At 30.2% G+C, this 22606-nt stretch overlaps 1 protein-coding gene across 2 annotated transcripts in view; it reads right to left on the reverse strand.

The window, feature by feature from the left end:
• Positions 1–251: 251 nt before the first annotated feature.
• Positions 252–22606, reverse strand: part of 7B2 (Secretogranin_V domain-containing protein 7B2) — a 68268-nt gene continuing 45913 nt past the window's right edge. The window contains exons 2-7 of one of the 2 annotated variants that reach the window (XM_014425890.3): positions 4560–4644; positions 4170–4338; positions 3816–3923; positions 2577–2746; positions 1985–2035; positions 252–636 (exon numbers count right to left, since the gene is read on the reverse strand). In XM_014425890.3, the coding sequence (XP_014281376.1) occupies positions 565–636; positions 1985–2035; positions 2577–2746; positions 3816–3923; positions 4170–4338; positions 4560–4631 (642 nt within the window). In that variant the 5' untranslated portion in view covers positions 4632–4644 and the 3' untranslated portion in view covers positions 252–564. The remainder of the gene's footprint in view (positions 637–1984; positions 2036–2576; positions 2747–3815; positions 3924–4169; positions 4339–4559; positions 4645–22606) is intronic. The other variant, XM_014425891.3, reaches the window with a different exon arrangement.

Here is a 22606-nt window from a genome sequence, read left to right on the forward strand (position 1 = left end):
GTAGAATGATGGAAGATTCACTTACTGCAATGGCTGTGCCAGCCCATTGTTCATAAAATCACAAGTTTTTAATCCTGAAATTCAGGAATGAAAACTTATGAGGCCTAAATTTATGCAATAGGCAGGTAAGCCATAGAGCAATACAATAATTTCCTAATGCGACAAGTTATGTTTTAGTAAAGTCAAAATTGAGAGATGATTATACCGTGTTATATACTGATTAAGAATAATTAAATGGAATACACATAGAATACACAGATAATTTTTTTAATATATGAATACATATAAATTAATCAATCTGTTGTTACCATTTCCATTATCATAAATAGGCCCTCATATTTTCCCTTTATGAGGGCCTATATATCCTTCACATTTCCGTTAACAATCCGTTATAATTTTTTTTTTTTTTTAAATTAATGAACATACATGCTTATATATTCAGAAGAAACAACTACATTAAAAATGCCATATGACATTGAAACTTCTACAATCTAATAAAGTATAAGTGTAGCCATCAGGAATGCCGGAGTCGGTAACTTCTAGACAATAGAATTTTTATGTTTTTCAATTGCCAATATGTATCCCCTTCTTAGCAGCTACAGGTAGCCGCTCGCCTTCTAGATAGGGGTTCACGCTCTGCAACATAACCAAAATAATTATAATGTAATGTTGGAAAAAAAAAGGAATATTTTTAATACAATAGCACTGTAAAAAATAAAAAAGTTTTGATTTTATTAATTAATAATCTGTATTTAACATTCAAAATAGTAAAAAGCAACATATAATGTTTTTAAAAATGTAAACAACTTTTGAAGAAGTCCCATCTTGTTTGATTATAAAATCTAAACTATAATAAAAGAAACAACTATTTTTTATCAAATATGAATAAATGTAATTCTTAATAGTTATCAGCAGTAACTGTTCAAATATTTGATTGGGAATAAAAGTTTAATTAATCTTTAGTTCATTGCAAAGTGATCGCATCACAGAATAATAATTCTGTGATAGTAAAGTTTAATGGTTAATTACACTCAGTAGGGTGTTAAAAAGAGGTTTGAAGAGACCATCTCAACTGGAATTGACTAATAGAGGTTTCATTGTATTTAAAAAAAAAATTTGCTAAAAATTAATAAAAAGTCTTACAAAACTAAATAGCATAAAGTCAACCAAACAGCTTTCAGTTCAAAATGAAAAATTATCTTACAATTGGTATAACGAAAAGTTGTATTAATCTACCAGTGGAGTGCTCCATGTTTAGCAAAGCAGCTGTGGCCTTATTGGATTATTGTTGGGTAAGACCATATAAAAAAATATCCATTACAGAAAAAGACTCTAAAACATTTTCTAATTCAAACCGTTAAGAAGAATGACAAAAGGTATTCAAACTTATATATTCAGACACTCCAACCATCAACAGACCAACATGTTCAATTTAGTCCAGATTGTTACCACCAATCTACCAAACAAATATAAATTGGATTTTTTTTTTTTTCTGACCTTTATTGAAAATATATAAATATAATAATATTAATATATAACTGAGTATATAAACATCAAACTGGTGCCCTTTCTTTGCCATATGGCATAAATTGGAAAATAGCATAAAGGTCTTATCTTACCTTTGAAACAATTATTAAAAACTGGAAGAGGAGACTTAGTAAAACCAAGCAACATTGAAAATCGGCTAAAATTGGAAAATGGTGGTGGATAAAAATAAATACATTTTTATTTAAAAAAAACAAAATTGAAGAATTCTCTTAGAAAATATTGGATATTAATTCTTTAAACATCAATTTTAATGATTTTAAGGGAATCTTTCTGGGTTAAATACTTCGGATAAAAAATTATTGCTATTGTACCATTCTGACATCTTAAGTATAAAGTGACCATGCTGAACATGTTCCTACTTCAGTACCTTCCTTCTGTCTGAGCGTAATGAATATAAGCAAAATTAACGCAATTGAAATATTTTGATTGTGCTCACCTTTTTCATGTGATATTTCTTTGCCACAAGAGACTTATGCCCTTCATCAACCTAAAGATATCCAAATAAATGCCGTTAGTCCATGATTAATAATAGAAAATGAAATGTTAAATCATTTATGTATTTTATAATCAATTACTCTATATGGAATTCAGGTGTTGTTTAATGTATTAAAATATTTTCTTTAGGTTACTGATTTGAAAGGCCTTGTCTCTGTTCAAAGTATATCAAGACATGAAGAAAAGAAGAATATAATAAGAAGTATGAAAAAGGATGATCATACTTTTATCTCAGTTAGTTCAGACAAATGTCTTTGGATTCTAAAAATATTTGGTTTACAGAATTATTTTGAAAGTTTCAGCTGATTGTTTGATTGGCTCTAATGAAGCAAACACAGAAAAAAGAAATATATGTAAGGGGACATTAAACTGAATTTTTTATTTATACTAAGGATAAAATAATACCAAACCAAATTATAAACTACTTTGATCTCTATTGAAACCTCAAGTGAGTCAGTTTATTAATTAACACCTTTAATAATTAATGATAATAATGCTATATGTATAAATATAATTCTTTATAATTAACGTACATGAAAATGCTGTACCAGACGATCAAAATCTGATTCAGTGATCTCGTTAGCATTTCGATTTGCAGCACAGTCAAACATATGTTCTGAATCACACATGCAGTTTTGTCTAGCCTGGTATTCTCTGCTGAAGGCTGCTGTGTTTTCAAATTCTTCGAGACATCCTTCTTCAGCTATAGAAAAAAAATAAATAAATAAACATTGGTTCCCCTATAAATTGTTAGTATATTTATGCTATTCATAACATTTTATTTCAGATTAATTTAAGATACTATGGAAAAAATTATGACTCAGTTTGAAGTTAGCCGAAAGTAAGAGATATCAAGATATGAAATAGCAAATTCCAGAAGTAAAATCTTATTTCTTAACTGAGGTTCAAATCAAATGATAGAATTCAGAACCCCTTAGTGAAGCAGTATAGGCAAAAAAAATCTAAAGAAGTTGGAGGAAACACTTAACTTAAAGAAGTTTTAGGAAAAAATTAAAAAAGAAAGAGAAAAAATCTAAATGCAAAAAAAAGAAATTATAAGTTGTTTGTTGCAAAGAATACTGATTATGTTATGAAGGTCTCTACTTAATGATTTCCTCGAAGGATAAGCAAATGGATGATTACTAAAGGATCTTGAAGGTTTAATGTTTATTGTAAGATGTGTTTGTCCATCCAGGCTCCTACAAGTAATATATTTATCTGTTGCAATCAGTTTGCCTTTTATTCTTGATGAATATTTGAAAACCTTTAGAATTAAAACAAAAACAAACTATGACTACCCACACACACACACAGAACACTATTAAATTAGTTTATATTGTATAATACAAAATACAGCACATCTCACATCCATCAAAAGTCTACAAAACTAATCAATTTGAAATGAGGAGACTGCTTCTCATTCCAAAAAAAAAAAAAGTCTCTAAACATACTCCTATAAATGTTTACAAGTGATGAGCTTTGTCTACTTTATTGTTCATTTATGGACTGTTGACACAATATATGATTTCTTTTGATTTCATTTATGTGATTTTGACTCTTGTTGATGATGATGTTGCAATTGACAAAATGTTGACTGGATGACTGTTTTTTTTAAACACTTAAGGCTTTATTTTTGGAATCCAATCAAATATTTTTAAAAACTCTAATAAAGTCGACAAGCCATAATCAGATAAGGCCTGTAAACTTTTATATACATGAGATAAATAATTTTAATGAAATCAATTTTTTTAGGAAATTTAGTATGTTTGTACCTGTATAGCCAATAGGGCAAGGATTCGGGGGATCGCAATATGCAGGCAATGTTTCTTGTTTATTTTCAGGTCTTTGTATTCCAGGAAGGTTGTTATTTTCATTATTATCTAATTTGGACATAAAAAGAAAATAATAAGTCAATTATAATAAAGTCAATCTTCTAAATAACAATGTACTAAATTAGAACAAGCTACTGCCTGAAAGTGGCAGATTATAAAGTATACTTTTTCAACACAATGGGTAAAGTTTACACTTTTAGATGAACTTTTAGTCGATAATGTAAAATTAACTCAAGTAACTAATGCTATCAAGATAATTCAAAAATATGACAAAGTATTATTATTATTTGTCACCTGAAATAAATGGATTAGCCCAAAGGCTGCTATGTTGTAAGTACTCATGATCACGCACTGTAGGATTTTCCTGATAATCACCAGATCTTAGTTGTGGGTAGGCTGGGTCTTCTAAATAGCCTTCCAATTCCATCACTTCCCTCAGGAGAGCTTCCGGAAGGAAATGTTCCTGTGCAATTGTAGAAAGTATATAATAAACTATACAATTTAACACAGAGATTATATAAATTATTTTAATTCCCTCTGAAGGTAATTCATCAAACCCTATTTCATAATCAGATTATTTTTGTACTCTCTAAATACAAAGGTGTTTTATTATGATAACATTATTCATTGTAATATATTTGGCAATGTGTCTTAATAAAATGTAATATTGATTGAGATACATACCTTCATCGGAGGTAGGTAAGCATGGGTGCTCATGGCACACACCCCCAAAAGGAGGAGGCTGGCCAGCCCCATATCTGCTTTCCTTCTGCAACAATGCAAAATAATATAACAGATATATATAAAAAAAACATGTCTTTCTACAGGTTTGTCTGAAAAAGCAAGGAAGCCTCCTTGCAATTACATTTAATGGTATAATATATTTCTCATAAGAAATATATTATACCATTGAGACAAGCTATATTTTTACATTGAGGATTTAATTTGAAATAAAAATAATGATGTAGAAAAGGTTGGTAAATTAGGATAACCAAGTCTGAGAGAAAACCAAGACACCAGCCAGACTCCAAGACTGCATTTTTAAACTTGGAGGTCTCCAAGTCAGGTGAAATGATCTATGTCTATCATTGTGCAACATACAACATTGAGAGTTTGGAATTGATTATGTTTTCGAATGGAATAGAAGTAAATTGGAAACTGGCAGATGGTAGTAACAAATATTTTAACATTTGAAAAAAAACTGCATCGGTGATGAGAAAATTAGCAAGATAATAGGATAGGTGTTTCCTCTCAGGAAGTAATGGGGCTGTTGAGGGAGTATTTTCAGTAATGACGAAAGTATGGACGGTGAAAAAGATCAACTTTCAGTGAGCATTTTAAAATCAATAATTGTGACAAAAATTAATTTTGACTTAAGCTGTCAGAACTTTTATTCAATGTTCAAACCCTCACTAAAATTGCCAAGACAAATAATCTCAGAGAAAAAAAAATCATTAAATGGATGGATCTCGAGAACTATCGAGGGCGCAGGCTAAGACATGGAACTTAAACACCGCAAGATGGATATCACGAGCAGAAGGATGAAATTCTAGACCTCAAGGAAGAGAGAATTCCATGTGAAGATTGAGTCAAAGTCTGAAAAGTAGGAACATAAGAGGAGCGGATGAACGCTCGCTTCATAAATATTACTGTAATAATGAAATTCGTCGGTAAGCTATTTGACTGAGGTTTATTAGTGAGAAGGTGCGCTACCTAGTGACGGTCTGATGAACCGCTACAGTATATAATTAAAATTAATTAAAAAAAAAAAAAAAAAACCTCGTTCTTGTACATCCTCGGCCAGCGGCTCTTGGACCAATATTGTGGCCCCCACCTTCAGCGGACCCAGCCCACTTAGTTACAATGCCATGTGGCAAAGGAAGGGCTATGCCCATATGTATATATATTTTAAAATAGTTCTGTATATATTGTAGTCGTCTTACTAAATAAATATAGGTGGTAATGTAGGCTGTTTCAAACCCTTAAAAAAACATTAATTTTTCATTCGGAGCTCTATATCTTAAAAACTATCAATAACAGTAGAAAATCTAAAAGAACATTATTCAAAGAAGAGTAAATTTGTTGAAATATAAGCCTTAAAAGAGCTATTTACGTCCAATAGTTCTCGAGATATAGCCTTTTAAAAAGCAACATTTCATAAAAATGTACTGAAATAAAAGTAGTTAGTGAATCTATTTTGAGAAATCTATATCTCAATAACCATAAGACATATAGATGTCTACCAGCACTCAAATTAAAGCTAGTTAAATTTACTATAAAATAGTTTATAACGTTTTTCTTTGTAGGAGTAGCAGTTTTTATGATATTTGATAAAATAAACTCACAAAATGTTATTTATCATTGTTCGTATAAAATTTTGGATTTTTGAACATATATATCTTTAGACCCATAAGACGCACATATGTCTGCTAGCACTAAAAATAAAGGAAATTTAACTTTCTATAAAGTTATGACACTTATCTTGGTACGGATTGTAGGTTTTTTTTTATATTCACATATGAATATAAATTTAGCAAATGAAAATTTGTTCGAACAACTAGAAATCAATTTATTTTAGGAAGTATCATGAAAACTACGACTCCTACGAAAATAAACATCATAAACGACTTTATAGCTCACTAAACTAGATTTGATTTGAGTGCTAATAGACATCTGTACGTCAAATGGTTTATGAGATAAAGATTTTTCAAAACAAATTCAATAACTACTAATCTGTCAATACATTCTGTACAACATTTTAATGAAATGTTGCTTTTTAAAAAGCTATATCTCGAGAACTATTGAACGTAAATAACTCTATTAGGGCTCATATTTTAGCAAATTTTCTCTACTTTAAATGACGTTTTCTTAGATATTCTAGTGTTGTTGGTAATTTTTAAGATATAGAGCTCCGATGACAAATTAATTTTTTTTATCGTTTTGAAACAGCCGCCATTTTTTATTCCCCCTACCTATACTTGGCAGACTCATCAATTTTGACTAGTAATTATAAATAGTTTTTATTAAAGTAAACAAAAATTGGGGTGAGATAACTGCCTTTTTTCTTCTCTTCGGCTCTTGTACTATAAGTTGTTCCGTTTGGAAGTAGAAATATCCAGTAACTATCAGGATTCATTGGGACCGTTTTTTGACGTGACAACGTCTTATAAATCATTTTGCGGGATGCCATGTTAGAAAAAGTGTCCCGTAACGGAAATTGACTTCGTTTAACATATGGATATTATATCATATGTATAAAAATTAATTAATGTATAACCAAGCAAAAATAAATATCTGAATTCAATATGTGAACTGGTTTATTATTTCAAATATATAACATTGGATTGATTTTAATTTATATTTATGTAATATTAGCATAGAGTATACGTTGTCACGGAAATATGTCGCCTCGGCGCGAAGCGCCGAGGCCTACACCGGCACGGTTTTTTTTCTTTTAATTCTAAAAGTTCATGTAATATGTATAAATAAAAAATCTAAAGGAACTCTCCAAGTTGTGAAAAGTTTAGGGAACTACTATATTTAAGTTAATCGCTTTCAGAAACTGAGACCCAAATAAGAGTAAGATAACTGAGAATAATTTTATTTTCCTTCTAAAATTCGGAAAAATATTTTCTAGTGATAAGAAGTATTGGATAGCTATTATCATATGAATTATTGTATCAATGTTTATATTGTAAATGAAATTTTCGTAATTGATAAAGTACCCCGAATTTCGTTAATGATCTATGCATTAATAAGATTTGAATAGCTTTGGAAATGACAAATTAACCTGGAGACTAAGAGATGGAAACTATGTCACCTCATAGAATGTTTACACTGCTAATGATCCTTTATAGTTATCATAATTAGTGATATAATATTATGAGTACAAACTATGAGGAGCCTGGTTTATCAAAATTTATGATTAATGCTAGCTTACCCAGCCATTACTCATCATGATTAATCATCTTCTCATTAGTTGAGGACAAATCTCTTTGACAAATTGCCGCTAATAGTGGCAAATCCAATATATCTCTTTTCTTCTGTATCTAGGGCTTCTTAAATTATGATTCTATTAGTCTGTTTTATGAAGTTAGTATGTGATGCATATTTTTAAGGATTATTGTATTAACTTGACTAGCAAAAAGGTCAGAATTTAATTCTTAATTATCGTGATGGTTTGACGTCCGTTTTTTACGATACATTAGACATAAAAAAAAAATTGTATGCTATAATATTTCCAAGATAGACTTAGCGAAAAGAAAAATAACTCACATTCCAAAAAATTTCAAAATTTTTGTCTCAAAAGAAACTTCAGACGTTCCAGTTGTGTTTTATCAAGTTCCATCCCCCGAGAGGAGTATCAATCCAGTCTTGAACGTCCTAAAATCGTTTTGCAGAAAACGCACTTTATACCATTTTTTTTAAAGTAGAAATTTACAGTAAAGAAAAATACTGTCAAACATTGAACAAATGCTGAATGTAGTTTTTAAATTTTTATCTAATTCTATCATGAAGAAAAGAGGAAGGGCTATAGCCCTGCAGTGGATACCAGGCCATGTTGGCATAGATGGTAATGAGCAAGCTGACAAGTTGGCTAAGCTCGGACAAGTTGTGCAGAGAACCAGCCTGTTCTACCACTTTCCTACAGAACTATAAAATCACTTATAAGCTCTTATTGTAAGGGCAGACTTTGTTCTAGACACAAAGTTCAAGCGGAAGGAAAGAAGTGGGAGAGCCTACTACATAAGGATAAACGAATTCCTGGCAATCTTAGCAGAGCTGAGAGAGTGGCTTGTGTTCGGCTAGTAACAGGACATGATCTGCTCCAAAAACACCTCCATCGACTTGGCATCGTAGGGAACGTATTCCCCAAAATGTCCTCTATGCAACACGGGAGACATGGATGGAGATCATCTTTTAACTTGTATTGGTCTAGAAGATGTTGAGCAGGATGCGGACCGACTAAGAGGAAGAGTGAAATTGTATTGGACTACGAGAAGGAAAATGGCGTAATTTTTCTAAACAGATCCGATATTTTTAAAATTTATAAGTCCCTATTCGAACCCTAAGGTTAAGTTATTGTCCTATTAATTTTGTACATAAATATTTTCCAGATATGAGTCTTTTGTCCAATTATAGTCTGAACTGAATGTACTATAAAATGGTTTACTAATACAGTGTAATATTGAGATACCAGAGTATATGCTTTCTGTTTGTGTTAGAACCTTTGAGACAAAATGATGTTGAAGTAATATTGGAGTATGTGTAGGAGAAGTTGGCTACGATTGATCAAATTCGAAAACTTTGATACTCAGGCAATGTTTGAAGTTGTAGTCGATCTGAAATCTAATATATGTAAATCTGTACAAAATGCTTTCCATGGACTTATTTTTTACATTTTCTTCTAAAAAATATAAAGATGTTCTTATTTCGTTTTTGTAAAAATGTCTTGGCAAAAAAACTGGACTTTTCATTTTTAAAACATATAATTATAATATATATAAATAATAAATATAAATATATAATATATAAATATAAATAAGTTTACTAGTTTCATACATAAAACAGATTTGACCAAACCTTTTATAGTACAGGGAGCATCCATTTTTTAAATGTATGATTAACTACACACCCGCAGGTGTTTTATAGTTTTTGAGATTGTGATATGTCGTACATCGAACAATATACATGCTTTAAGTGTCTGTTACAAATTGTACAAGTGCCCAAAAGGAGAAAAAAGGCAGTTATTTCACCCCAATTTTTGATTACTTTAATGAAAAATATGTATAATAACTAGTCAAAATTAATGAGTCTGCCAAGTATACGTAGGGGGAATAAAAAATGGCGGCTGTTTCAAAACTATAAAAAAAATTAATTTTTCATCGGAGCTCTATATCTTAAAAACTACCAACAACACTAGAAAATCTAAAAGAACATTATTTAAAGGAGTGTAAATTTTTTTAAAAGTAGTTAGTGAATCTATTTTGAGAAATATATATCTTAATAACCATAAGACATACAGATGTCTACCAGCACTCAAATTAAAGCTAGTTAAATTTACTATAAAATAGTTTATAACGTTTTTCTTTGTAGGAGTAGCAGTTTTTATGATATTTGATAAAATAAACTCACAAAATGTTAATTTCTAGTTGTTAGTATAAAATGTTGGATTTTTGAAAAAATATATCTCTAGATCCATAAGACGCACATATGTCTGCCAACACTCAAAATAAAGGAAATTTAACTTTCTATAAAGAAGTTTATGATACTTATCTTCGTAGAGGTAGTAATATAATATACATAATATAAATTTGGTAAATGAAAATTTGTCCGAACAACTATAAATCAATTTATTTTAGCAAATTTCATGTAAACTATTACTCCTACGAAGACAACAATCATAAACTACATTATAGCTCATTAAACTAGATTTAATTTGAGTGCCAATAGACATCTGTACGTCAAATGGTTTTTGTGATATAAATTTTTCAAAATAAATTCACTAACTACAGATCTTTTAGTACGTCCCATACAAAATTTTTATGAAATGTTGCATTTTAAAAATCTATATCTAGAAAAATATTTAACGTAAATAACTCTATTAGGGCTCATCTTTTAGCAAATTTACTCTACTTTAAATGACGTTCTCTTAGATTTTCTTGTATTGTTCCTACTTTTTAAGGTATAGAGCTCCGAATGAAAAATTTATTTTTTTTATCGCTTTGAAACAGCCGCCATTTTTTATTCGCCCTATCTATACTTGGCAGACTCATCAATTTTGGCTAGTAATTATACATAGTTTTCATTAAAGTAATAAAAAATTGGGGTAAGATAACTGCCTTTTTTCTCCTCTTAGGCTCTTGTACTATTAGTGGAGGACATGAGCCTTAAAAAAATAATGGACTTTTCCAGGTAGGGCCATGAAAGTAGTGTAGTGTACATTTAACCTATTTCGGCCATTGTATAATATATTCTACTTTACCCTTAGATAAGACAAACGCTTAAAAAAATTGAAGAGTGTTTTACAATAACACTCTGCACATGCATGAAACCGATTAACTTGATGAAGTAAGAGAAAAGTATTTAGGAGTTAACAAAATGTCTTTATACGACCCATCCATCATGTTCAGCAGGGTATGAACAGTGGTTATCAACCAAACCCAAAAAAAGAACAGCCAAATGACCCAAATTAGTTTATTGATAAATTTATCACTCCTCGCCGAATTAAATTTAGACAAGCTCGTCTGATTCGGAAGGGGAGACAGGAAACTACTACGGGATGTTTCGTAGAGATGAGGTTAATAATAAAGACCCCCTGAGAGCAACAGGTTATGGGAGGCAAGGCTGGGTCGATACTGACCTAGAAATATATGACTGTCTCTACAGCTGCCTACAGCTGCCTTCAGCTGTCTCTTGCATCAGCTACATGGCTCGATGGGGAATGAGGGCTAGTTCTTGCAAATGTTTCATCATCCTTGTTGAAGCGTTTTCAATATCATTAACTAGATATAAATGAGCTCTTGTTGAATAGCAGTTATATATTCATGTCGAATATCACTTATGGTGCAACCTGGCATAAATCATTTTTCATATTGCTGTAATCAGGGGTTCTTCCCGAATGATGGTATCCCAACTATTTTTCATGATTGATTTCACTTTTACTGAGAACTAATTAATACCTGAATATTTCAGGGAAAAGTGATCACTATTTAAATATGTAAACAAATTTTCGATTGGCATCTTAGATTACAAAGGTCTATAACCGCACTATGTGATCTTTCAGACGACTTCAACCTCACAGAATGCTATGGTGCAATGTCTACCAATAGCTTCATAACCAGTCCCTTTGGAAAAAACTACGCAGTGTTTTTCTGCATCTTATGCCTTCTTATGATTTCATTTCTGTTAGTGTATTTTTCATTTAACAAATTATTAATGTCTTTCGGAAACGTTTTTTGTATATAGCTAGAATTTTCGGATTAAGCAGTCATCCGACATCATGACTGCTATTAATGAATATGATGTGTGTTAATAGAGAAAATACATTTACCAAAAAAACAAAAAGTGAAGAATAATAAAATTAAAAATCTATAATAAATAATATAATATAAATAAACAGTTTGATCTTCTAGGAAGACCTTTAAGAATTAGCGTAACTCGCTATAGATTTACTGTATAATAAAACCATAATACAAACTATCTTGAATTTCTTATTACAAAATGATTTAACTAGTATATTCAATCCCATTTTGATAGATATTCCACTGCATGATATATCAACAGATACATAAGCGAACTTAGCGGTATACGCACGTTCTGTAGACTGACTACAAGGCGCGCTCATCACTGCAGTCTAGTCATGGCCTTTGAAATACTTCATTGTGTTACAGATAATACTGTTTTTTTAAAAAAAACTTTTGAAATGAACTTTTATCAGTCTGTCGTGGTGTTCGTTTGAAAATACAAAATAAACACATACTTATAAACTTTTTAAATTGGAGTATCAAAATATTAAAAGCATTATGTACATTTCTTTTCTTTGTAACAGTTTATTCTAAATTAAATTCTTTTTACTAACTCACTTCTACAGTTACCGTTTTTTTTTTTTTTTTTTAATATAATGTTTAAATTTATTAATTTTTTCATTACTAAGAAGTTCTAAGTCAAGAAAGTGGCTAATTTGCATTTCGAGTCCGGTTGAATATATAAAAATGCATTAATAAGGACATGTAAAAATATACGTTTCGTTCCCCTAAAAAAATGAAAGAAAGAAAAAAAATATGTAGTTTTCGAAACAAGAAAAAATGATACAAAGTATGTTGTAAGAATTAAGAAAACAGTTTTTGTAGAGGTTTACCACAAAATATATTAAATAAAAAAATATGAATCTTATCACTATTATGAAACAATAAATTACATAAAATAAAAATAAATTACACAAAAATCGTAGAAAAAATTAATATGTAACAAAAATTATACCTAATGCTTATACTTATTAAAAATTATGTTCTTATAACTTTTCAACGTTGCTACAACACTGTTAAAAGAAGGTACAAAATTTAAAATTTCCATCAATATTAATTGGATTTCCCATCTTTACTACTTATGTCGTAATAAGGAAGTAGCATTAAAAACTTTACAAAAGATCTTGGATTCGAAGAAAGGTCGATGGTTTGGTGGAACTCCAAAAAATAACCCCATTTGTCCTAATATGCCTGACTTTTTTGTCATAACTTTCAGAGGTTTCATGAGAATGTTCGTTAAGAATGCTTTTTCTGTAGATTCAGTGTCATCGCAGGATTTCATGTTAGTTTCTTGTACCTCTGAAGCCCTAACCAACGGATCCCCCACAACGGACAAACGCTACCAGCGCTGGTTGAGGAGGGAACACCCTGCACTGAGCCAGTAGGAGAAGATAGTATCTCCTACCCTGCATATTCTTCTTCGGGTACAAGGATTGTCTCTCATCAGCTTACTCAGCGTATACAAGTTAATTTAATTTTCTGTATATTATTTATTTTCATTGTATCAATATATCTGTTAAAAAGAAATTATCCTTTATTTACCAAATAAAAGTGACTCTGCAAACATTTAGGCATTTTAACGGCTTTTAGATGCTTGCAAAATGGTTCTTTAATACTGAACTAACCGGAATACTTAAATTACAAAAACAAAAGGCTATAAAAACCTCTATTTGTGTAAATACACGTAGGAATTGTAGATTAAATGTTTACAAAGAAGGATATCCATATATGAGTCTGAAAATTGTTATAAAGGTCCAACTTCTTCCTTTTCTTAAGACTCTTGTCAAGTAAAATAATTTAATTATAGAACGAACTTCTTTAATCAAAGTAAGGAAACGTGCTGGACTGACCAGAATCACAAGATGGTCTAAATCAATCTGTTACGGGTGGTCGGGAATAATATTTGGGTAGATTAACATAACTTTATTAAATCCTACTGACTCTAAAGTGGATGAGTTCAGTTTCAGCAATAGATTTTGAACTGGTGGAATGAGCCGTGGATAAAACTATTAATCGAGTGGAGGCTGATGTCGAATTTATAAAGAACTTGAAAATCGATTAAAGTTTATAATTTATAATATATTGTTAATTCTGCACAGAAAAAATCGACTGATAAAAAAGTATTTATAAATAAAATTTATAAATAAAAAAGTATTCACGACTGCCTTTTTTAACTTTTCTATTGATGTTAAGATTTCTATTTATGCCTTTGCGAATCTGAATCCTACAATGTAACCTCAATACATTCTAGCGTAATTTTTTTTAAAATTATCATTTAATATATATTTTCCTTTAAGTTCGCATACGTTAATCATCTATGAAATAATTATGAAATTATGAATAATTATAATAATAAAATATATGTATATTTCCATATTTAATTCAGGAGCATGGGGAGCAGAGTGGCGTAGTATGGAAGGCGCTGTGTAACCAACTCCAAGGATACGAGTTCGAATCCGGCATTGGCAGATAACTATTTATTCCGTTACTGTAGCCAAGAAGTCAACCCTGTGAGTTCGGGAGCCCTTCGAGGTCCACCAGCCTCTATGAAATGGGTACCCTTAATTGAAGGAAAATCTGGCGGTTAAGCGCGATCATGAATAAATGAACCTCGTTGTTATATTGGATTAATATAAGCCACAAAATACTGATGAGTCTTATTAGAAAAAATAATTAACAATTATTTTAAAAATAAGAAATAACATAGAATAATTAACTTTTTTTTGTTTTCTGTTTTTCTTAATAAATAAATATCATTATACTGTGTTTTTATGAATAAGTTTTATTACACTTTATTATTTTTATTTTGTAATTTTTTTTTTGTTGCTTTGCCAATTTTTATTTTTGTTTTGTAAACTGTATGCACTTTATCCTCTCGATTCCACTCTCATTAATCTTATATTTCCTTTTTCCAATGACCCATCATAAATATTCAATTTAATATAAAAGTTTTATTTAAATTAATAGTCTCATAAAATATTAAAACTTGCAGTACGCAAACAAAAAAAAATATGAATAAATGGAAATGTAGAAATAAATTGTAGTAGTAATAGTAAAATTAAAAAAAAAAAGATAAAACCAGATAAGTTAAATACAAATAATTAATTTCAAAATAAATAAACAATTAAAACATATAAATAAGCAAACATATAAATTTTATTGTTCACTGAATATTATGATAATTCCACAGGTGGGTAGGTATCACCCCTAGGTTTTCTGTTATCTACATGTAAAGGTATTCACCAGTGGTCATAATTCGATAATTGTTTATATAGGGGTATATTGTAGTTATATTGTGGGTATATAAAAGTCATTGTTTCTGTTTTTTTGTTATTTCCAAGGGAAAAATTAACGTGGTGCCTAAGGAGCAATTTATTCGTTATTGGTTTTTTTTTTTTCTCTTTTGCGATTATATTTGTTTTTACTATAACTCACCTCCTTTTCCGCTGAGCGTGGGCAAGTATAAACGATAGAGAGAAATACTTTATTCATCTATGCTGCCTAAATACATCAGGTTGCAATATCACACAGCATACTTATCAATCCGTAATCGGACATATATTAATGTGAAATTACATAGCATAATACGATATAAAGAAAACATTTTTTTTCCCCACTGGTTTCTTTTTACACTCAATTTCGGTCTATACACCAAATACAAATATTTCCATTCATTCCTTTTTCTTTCCCATTTCTGCTCCTCAAATTTCACCACTTCATAATTTTTTAATTCACTCGATCAACAAATTCGCTCTCCGGAATTCACCCTCCTAGATCCTCTTCAGTGACCCGCTAATATCTATCTATATAACTAAAGATAAATCAAAATTTGCGGCTATAAATGTCCTTTACGGATATATGGAAGTACACTGACATGTTTACTTTGGGATTTTATTCTGATGGATCAAAGATTCAATAAGTTACACAACTGTGTATGTAGGGGCTGTGGTGGAGGCAGTAAGGGAAGGTATGGTAATGAGGTGGGGGAGTGTGTCCCGTATACACAATGAGATTGGCCAACTGTTCGTCCAGCAGCCGATGTGGATCTCAGTGTTGATTCAGTACCAAAATCGGGATGTTATATTAGATTTGGGAGCGTGATGAACATACTGATTAAATGTCAATATTAAAATGACATAATTATGTTCATGTGTCAGTTCCGTTGCATAAGGTTGAATAATTTTCTTAATTAATTATATATTAAGATGATAATTCCTTTTCTAAAACCGAAATAATGACATTTCTGTATTTCGTTTAACCCCTTAACGCAGTTTTTTGAAAAACAAATGGCCAAAAAAATAAATTTTTTATGTAAAAAAACATAATTAAGAACATTGTCTTAGCAAACAATTTTTAAAAATATGCAAAATTTTATTTTAGTTTTGGATTTTGCATAACGGTTATAATACCTAGCCCCCTATGTAAACATAGGCTAAAGCTATACATAGAGGATTATTGCAGAGAATAAATCTTTGTTATTTATTTATTATTATCACATTGTTTTTTTTCAATCCTCGATTATATTCGAGTGTGAAACATTTTAGCAGCTTAATAACAATTCCACTCGAATTATCTCGAGTGTGCACAGTCAGGCCTATTTAGCGATTCTTCTAATCGTTCTTTTATGTACAGTGGATGTTGAGTGTACTCGGGCAATCACCATATCATACACGCTACAATTTGTGCAACTTTCTACTGTTGCACCAAAATTTTCGGTATCCATAGATTCAACATTAACGTCCGTTGGCAACGCTATAGTTTGATCCTGTAGGGAGACCTTAAAGAATAAAAATGTTCATGGTGCTACAACTCGGTATAGATTTATGATATAATAAAACCATAATACAAACAGTCTTGAATTTCTCATTCCAAAATAATTTGATCTAGGATAATTAATCTACTTTTGATAGATGATAATATCCCACTGCATGATACATCAAAAGATACATATGCGCTTCTTTTAAGTTAAGGACTTAAACAACTACTTGAAGCTTCGGGGTTTTAACTTCACTCGTGCAGAGATAGTTTAGAACGCTAAACATTGTTAATAGACGATAGAGTTGTGCGCACGGGGAAGAGGTATTATGCGGAAGTGCCGTAAGTTGTTCACTAACTTCATAAGCGACAACTCACTTGAAAGTCAGAGAGCCTCTCGGCTTTAACTTTACAATTTTATTACAAAATGCTATAAATCATTGAGTATAATATTATTTTTCAAATTGATATTGCTATTGATGGATTAGTTTGGGGTTTAACGTATTCCAAAAAACGCAGGAATGGCCCGTTTTACATAATCGATCCATTCTGACCAGAGTAAGAAATTTCTTTATTGTTTAAATTAGGGACACGAAATAAAAATCGAAAATATCTATCCTCCATAACTCCTTACCATCTTTTGAATCTTACCTTTTAAGATTTTAAACAATTTTCTACAGGTTCTGTGAGGCTAAGAAAGCCTTTAATAGCTCTTGCTGGATATACGGCATTTGGTACGCTATTTAAGTCCAATGATAATGTTGGGATTCCGCCATTTCCCTACAGGTACCAAAAGGGTTCCACCGCAAAAAAAAAAAAAAAAAGGTTAAGGAACCACTGCCTTAGATATTCCCTAACTTTTTTTATTCATGTCACTGAGTAGAATGTTCAACATTATTAGAAAGTATAAAAATAATAAATTTATTTAAATAAAGAAAGCTGATTTGGATTAATTTGAATTTGCAATCTAGAAGGGTTTTGAATCGTACAATTGGAGATGATATACATCGGTTAATAGTTAAACTCGGAGTGTACCTACCACTTTCTTTTGAGACTGATAACAGTCCCGATTAACCGGAAATTGGAAGGCGCCTCAGGTTCCCTTCCTGCGGTTTAATTTACCTCTGCCATTTCCGAATATTCTGTAACGAGCTATTTAACTTGACTAATCTACTTAACACTCTGAAAAGGATGTGAAAGAGGAAGTTGATAAATATTACTAGAGGAAAACAAATCGATCATTGAGGCTGACGTCAAAGACTATCGAAGGCCGAAACAGTTTCGAGGGTAAACATCTCCAAGCAATAAATTGAGGCTAAGTTTTGACCTAACGGTCCTCAAGTTGGCAAACTGATACAGCTATTTAATAAAGAACAAGAGCTGTCCAAGTTAACAGGGCTCGTCCGTCAACTTGGGGGCCTTAACTTCTCTTCGTCGTCCATCGCTTTGTCTCTCCGGCCAATAATATTAACAGGCTAAAATAAATAAATTTACTTCGGCACTTAAAAACAATTGCTTGTGCTTAGCTAAAGACTTTACTTTTAGTGGGAAGGAGAATCGTTGAGAACCATAATTAATAGTTGAGTTAAAAAAAATAATACGAAAAATGAATAAATAAACTGAGAGATTTAGCCATTATTCTTCATAATCGTTCTTTGATCAAATCGAAAATTTATAGTAAATTTTTAATATAGACAGTCATTAAGTAATTTTTTATAAGACAAATATTAATATTTAATTAATTGAAATTAAAAGATAAATAATTTAACACATTGGCCATCATTTATTAAGAAATTGGAGAAATGGATGGGTAAAAGTGATAAGTGGTCTTTTTTTTCGGCAACTAAATTAATAAATTAATAATAATAAATAAATTAAATGTTTAGAAGAATATTTTATGTACTTCTTACTCTATAGAACCTTGTTTAAGGTTTCTAAACATTAAATTGTTGTGGTTTTCAGAAGTTAAAAATTGAGTGTTTCAGCATGAAATAGGAATAAAGAATCATTAAATTAAATTGTTCTCAGTTTCTTTGATCTTAACATAACACGTTTACCCACTCATGTCTTAACTTACCTTGGGATGAAGGGCTTCGAATTGTTGTTAATTTTAATTTTTAAGCGACTATATTAATAATTATTTAACTGTAATGTAATTATTATGTGTTTTATTTAAAACAAAAAAAATGTATACGTGAGCTTGGGCTACTCCCACCAGGCTCCAGCTCCTAACTACACCAAACGACGATAGACCTTCATGATCTGTAGGACCAAACGAATTAAAAAGTATGCATGTATGTGTTCAGGCCAATTTTTGATCCATTACCTCAATTTAATAAATTCCAAACTCACTTTAATTACCTTTACTTTCTCATTCATTTTACTCCTAACAACCTTAAATCATGAACTATGGAATTTCTGTAAATGTATTACAAAAGTATGAAAATCGTAAGGTAAGTTATTGTTAGCAGAGGTAATTTCAACTTACTGCACTGGCAACCTCTTTGGATTATAGATAACAGTGTCTGTTTAATTTACCAAGTAGAGTGTGTGCAGTGTATCATTTTATTTTTTCTTTCTTCATACTTTTTTCACCTATCAGCAATCTATTTCACCTCTATCTATATCTTTATTTTCTTCGTCAATTCACCTACCTTACTTTTATCTCTTTCCTTTTCTATCATTTATTTTATAAATGTAAGGATTTATTTTCACCAAAGCAAGTATCATCATATCATTCTGTTTTGAATAATCCACATTATAATAGCAAACTTGTAATAATATTATGTTATCTTGTATGATATTGTAATAGTATATACCATTATTATTTATTAATGTTTTGTTTTCCTTCTTAACCAGAGCTCTGTCGGTTATTCTTTTTTTGTGAAAAAAACTATAAACAACTAGTATCTTTTAATTTTCATTCATTTTCTCATTACATTGTTTGTTTTTGTTTTTTTCTGTCTTATTACGATTATAATATTATGACCAACCAACACTTTATCGTTTTCCTTGTAGTTTTCTATCTTTTATATTTTCTTCAATTTTATATCTTCTATATCAGAGGTTCCCTCCCAATCTTTTTCGGTTTGCGGTTCCCTAAATAATCGGATTTTTTCCGCGGAGCCCTAAATACATCAGATTTCTTTCTAAATTTTTTACTTTCTTGAGAATTGTAAAACTTTCCTTTTTAAATGTGATTACCAATTTAACAGCGAAAAATTAAAAACAGATACTTACTATTTCCGTACTATTTAGTAACTAAAGCATGGGTGGATGCAGATTGGGAAGTAAAACATGAAAGATTCGAAACTTGCTAGATTATTGGAATTGGGGCATAAATTCGAGAATTGGAAAAACAAGAAAATTGCCGAATCGTTTAATTGAGTATTTCGCGGCGCCGTTATGACGGGCCCGTGGGATCCCAGGCGAACACTTTGGAAATCACTGTTCTATATTATTTATTTTTATATTTTCCTTTTAATCTATGTGTTAGTCTTATTCTCGTAAAATGTATCTATTTGTTTGTTTTTGGTAAACTGATCTACCGCTGTGACTATGAATAATGGTCAGATCTCACATTACCGTCTAATATTGAATTTGTTTAGCGGGTCAATGAAGAGGATCTGGGAGGGTGAATTCCGGAGAGCGAATTCGTTGATCGGGTGAATTAAAAAATTGTGAAAGGGTGCAATTGGAGGAGCAGAAATGAGAAAGAAAAATAGGAATGAATTGAAACATTTGTATTTGTTGTACAGACCGAAATTGATTGTAAAAGGAAACTGTAGGGGGAAAAAAATTGTTTATTATATCTTATTATTGTATCTCTTTTTTTTTATTATACCATGTATGTGTAATTTATATATGTCCGATTACGGATTGATAAGTATGCTGTGTGAGATAGCAACCTGATGTATTTAGGCAGCATGGATAAATAAAGTATTTCTATCTCTCTCGCTCTATTGTTACAGTTTATTCTTTATTTTATCAATCATATTATATATAGTTGTTATATATCTAAACTCTCTCTCTCTCACCTATTATTTTATCTTTATTGTCTAATCCATTTTATTCTTTATCGATACAATATTTAAAGCCCCAAATTAACTATCTTAGAACCCTGCTTAATATGGATACAGTTAAGTACTCTATGCCACTGTGAAAAAAAATTGAAACCATTTTTGATTTTCGAACTTTAGTTTACAAAAAGCATGAAGTGATGGATTTTTTTAAAAGTTAAAACCTATATGAAAAAGTAAAATTCCTTTTTTCATATATTTTTTTCACAGTGTTAATAATATATAATGATCAATTTTTTTAATAACTACTTTTTTTTTTGGAGACCCATTTTGAAAAAAATATATACGCGATGAAAGGAAATGGAGTTCGTATTTAGAATCAACACGCTTTAAAACATAATGTTTTATATATAGTATTTTTTTTTAAGACCAGTATTTGTAGGGTCGTATATTTCATTGCAGTCGATAAATTGGATGTCGGTTCTATCCTTTAACATTTTGTAAAAGCCCTTATTTGATGGAGTAAAGTAATAAAACATATACATTAAGACTTAGAATGAGTCAATAACAAGGGTTATAAAGGTACTTTACAACTTAACAGTACCAAGTAGTCATAAATACTTTTATTCTATCCAATAGATATTTCAACATTACAAACTTACACGTATATATTACAATTGACACAGCGTTCCCAAAGTTTTGATGCCTCTTAACTTCGCAAAAAAACTTTAACATTTTAACATCTCTCTATTATATAAACAAGTTTTTAGAGTGTAATATTTTATTTTACATATAAGCTGGAATTATAAAAATGTCAGGGTACAAACTTAGGGGAAATTTAACAGGGAAATTTATATTTTCCTGCTTATATATTTAAAATAAAAAAAAAAACCTTAGAATTCTTAACATCCTTTATTAATTAGTTAGATGACTATAAAAGCATTTTTGACATCTTTTCTATTACGTTCGAGAAGAATGTATCCTTGAAATTCAAATCATCATCGAACTAATGAGTGTACTAAAATCAGGTAATTTAATTATAAATATTTGTGTCTGTATTTTTTGGTTTTCTCTCTTTTACAAAATGAAAAACTGTGACCAAAGTTTTAGCTCTGTAAAACATTTTATGGAATCGTATTATGTTTTTAATAAGATAGATATGATATATAAGTGTTTTTTTAATTATATTACTGCTTTTTTTTTTTTTTAAGATTAAGATAGTCTAGGTATTGATTTGAAAATGGGCAATGCAGTACTTTCGAAATGTCATATAATTAAGCAATAAAGGATGATTGGAGTTTTGAGGGTTTTTCGATTTTTCCAGAAATAATTATATATATGAATTAATCTTTGAGATAATCAACCCTCAGAAAATAGAATTATTTTGAAGGAAAATTTAATGTTTCATTCAAGGGTCAATTCGTAAGAATATAGTTGAAAAAAATACATGAAGGTATCCTACAAAACGATGGTTGGGACGAGATGTATCTTAAATGAATTTTTTTTTTTATTTAGGAGGATCATAATTCATATTATCTTAAATTAAGTATGTCACTCATATTTACATATGTGTGTATTATATATGTATGAATAAATCGTATTTTCAGCCATGAATCTTTCTATTTTTATACAACAGGAAAGGTTAAAGAAATTCAATCATTAAGGACACAGAATGTAAATGATCATTAATTAAAGCCGAGATAATTAACGGTTTCAAATCAAAAAGGACTGTCCTTTCAGGGAATTGATGGGATTTTCGTCCCTAATAAAGCTGCTTCCACTAATTATTTCAGCAGCTTCAAAGAGTTATATATGTGTACATGTAATTGTTTAAATTAGATATATTAATTATATTTTTATGCACATACAATTTTAATCACCTACCTAATGATCCTAATTAAAATAGAGATGTCTCTAAAAATGCAAATAA

This window comes from Halyomorpha halys, unplaced genomic scaffold, assembly GCF_000696795.3.
Source record: "Halyomorpha halys isolate HHAL.00 unplaced genomic scaffold, Hhal_1.1 Scaffold540.1, whole genome shotgun sequence".
NCBI classification, from domain to species: Eukaryota; Metazoa; Arthropoda; class Insecta; order Hemiptera; family Pentatomidae; genus Halyomorpha; species Halyomorpha halys.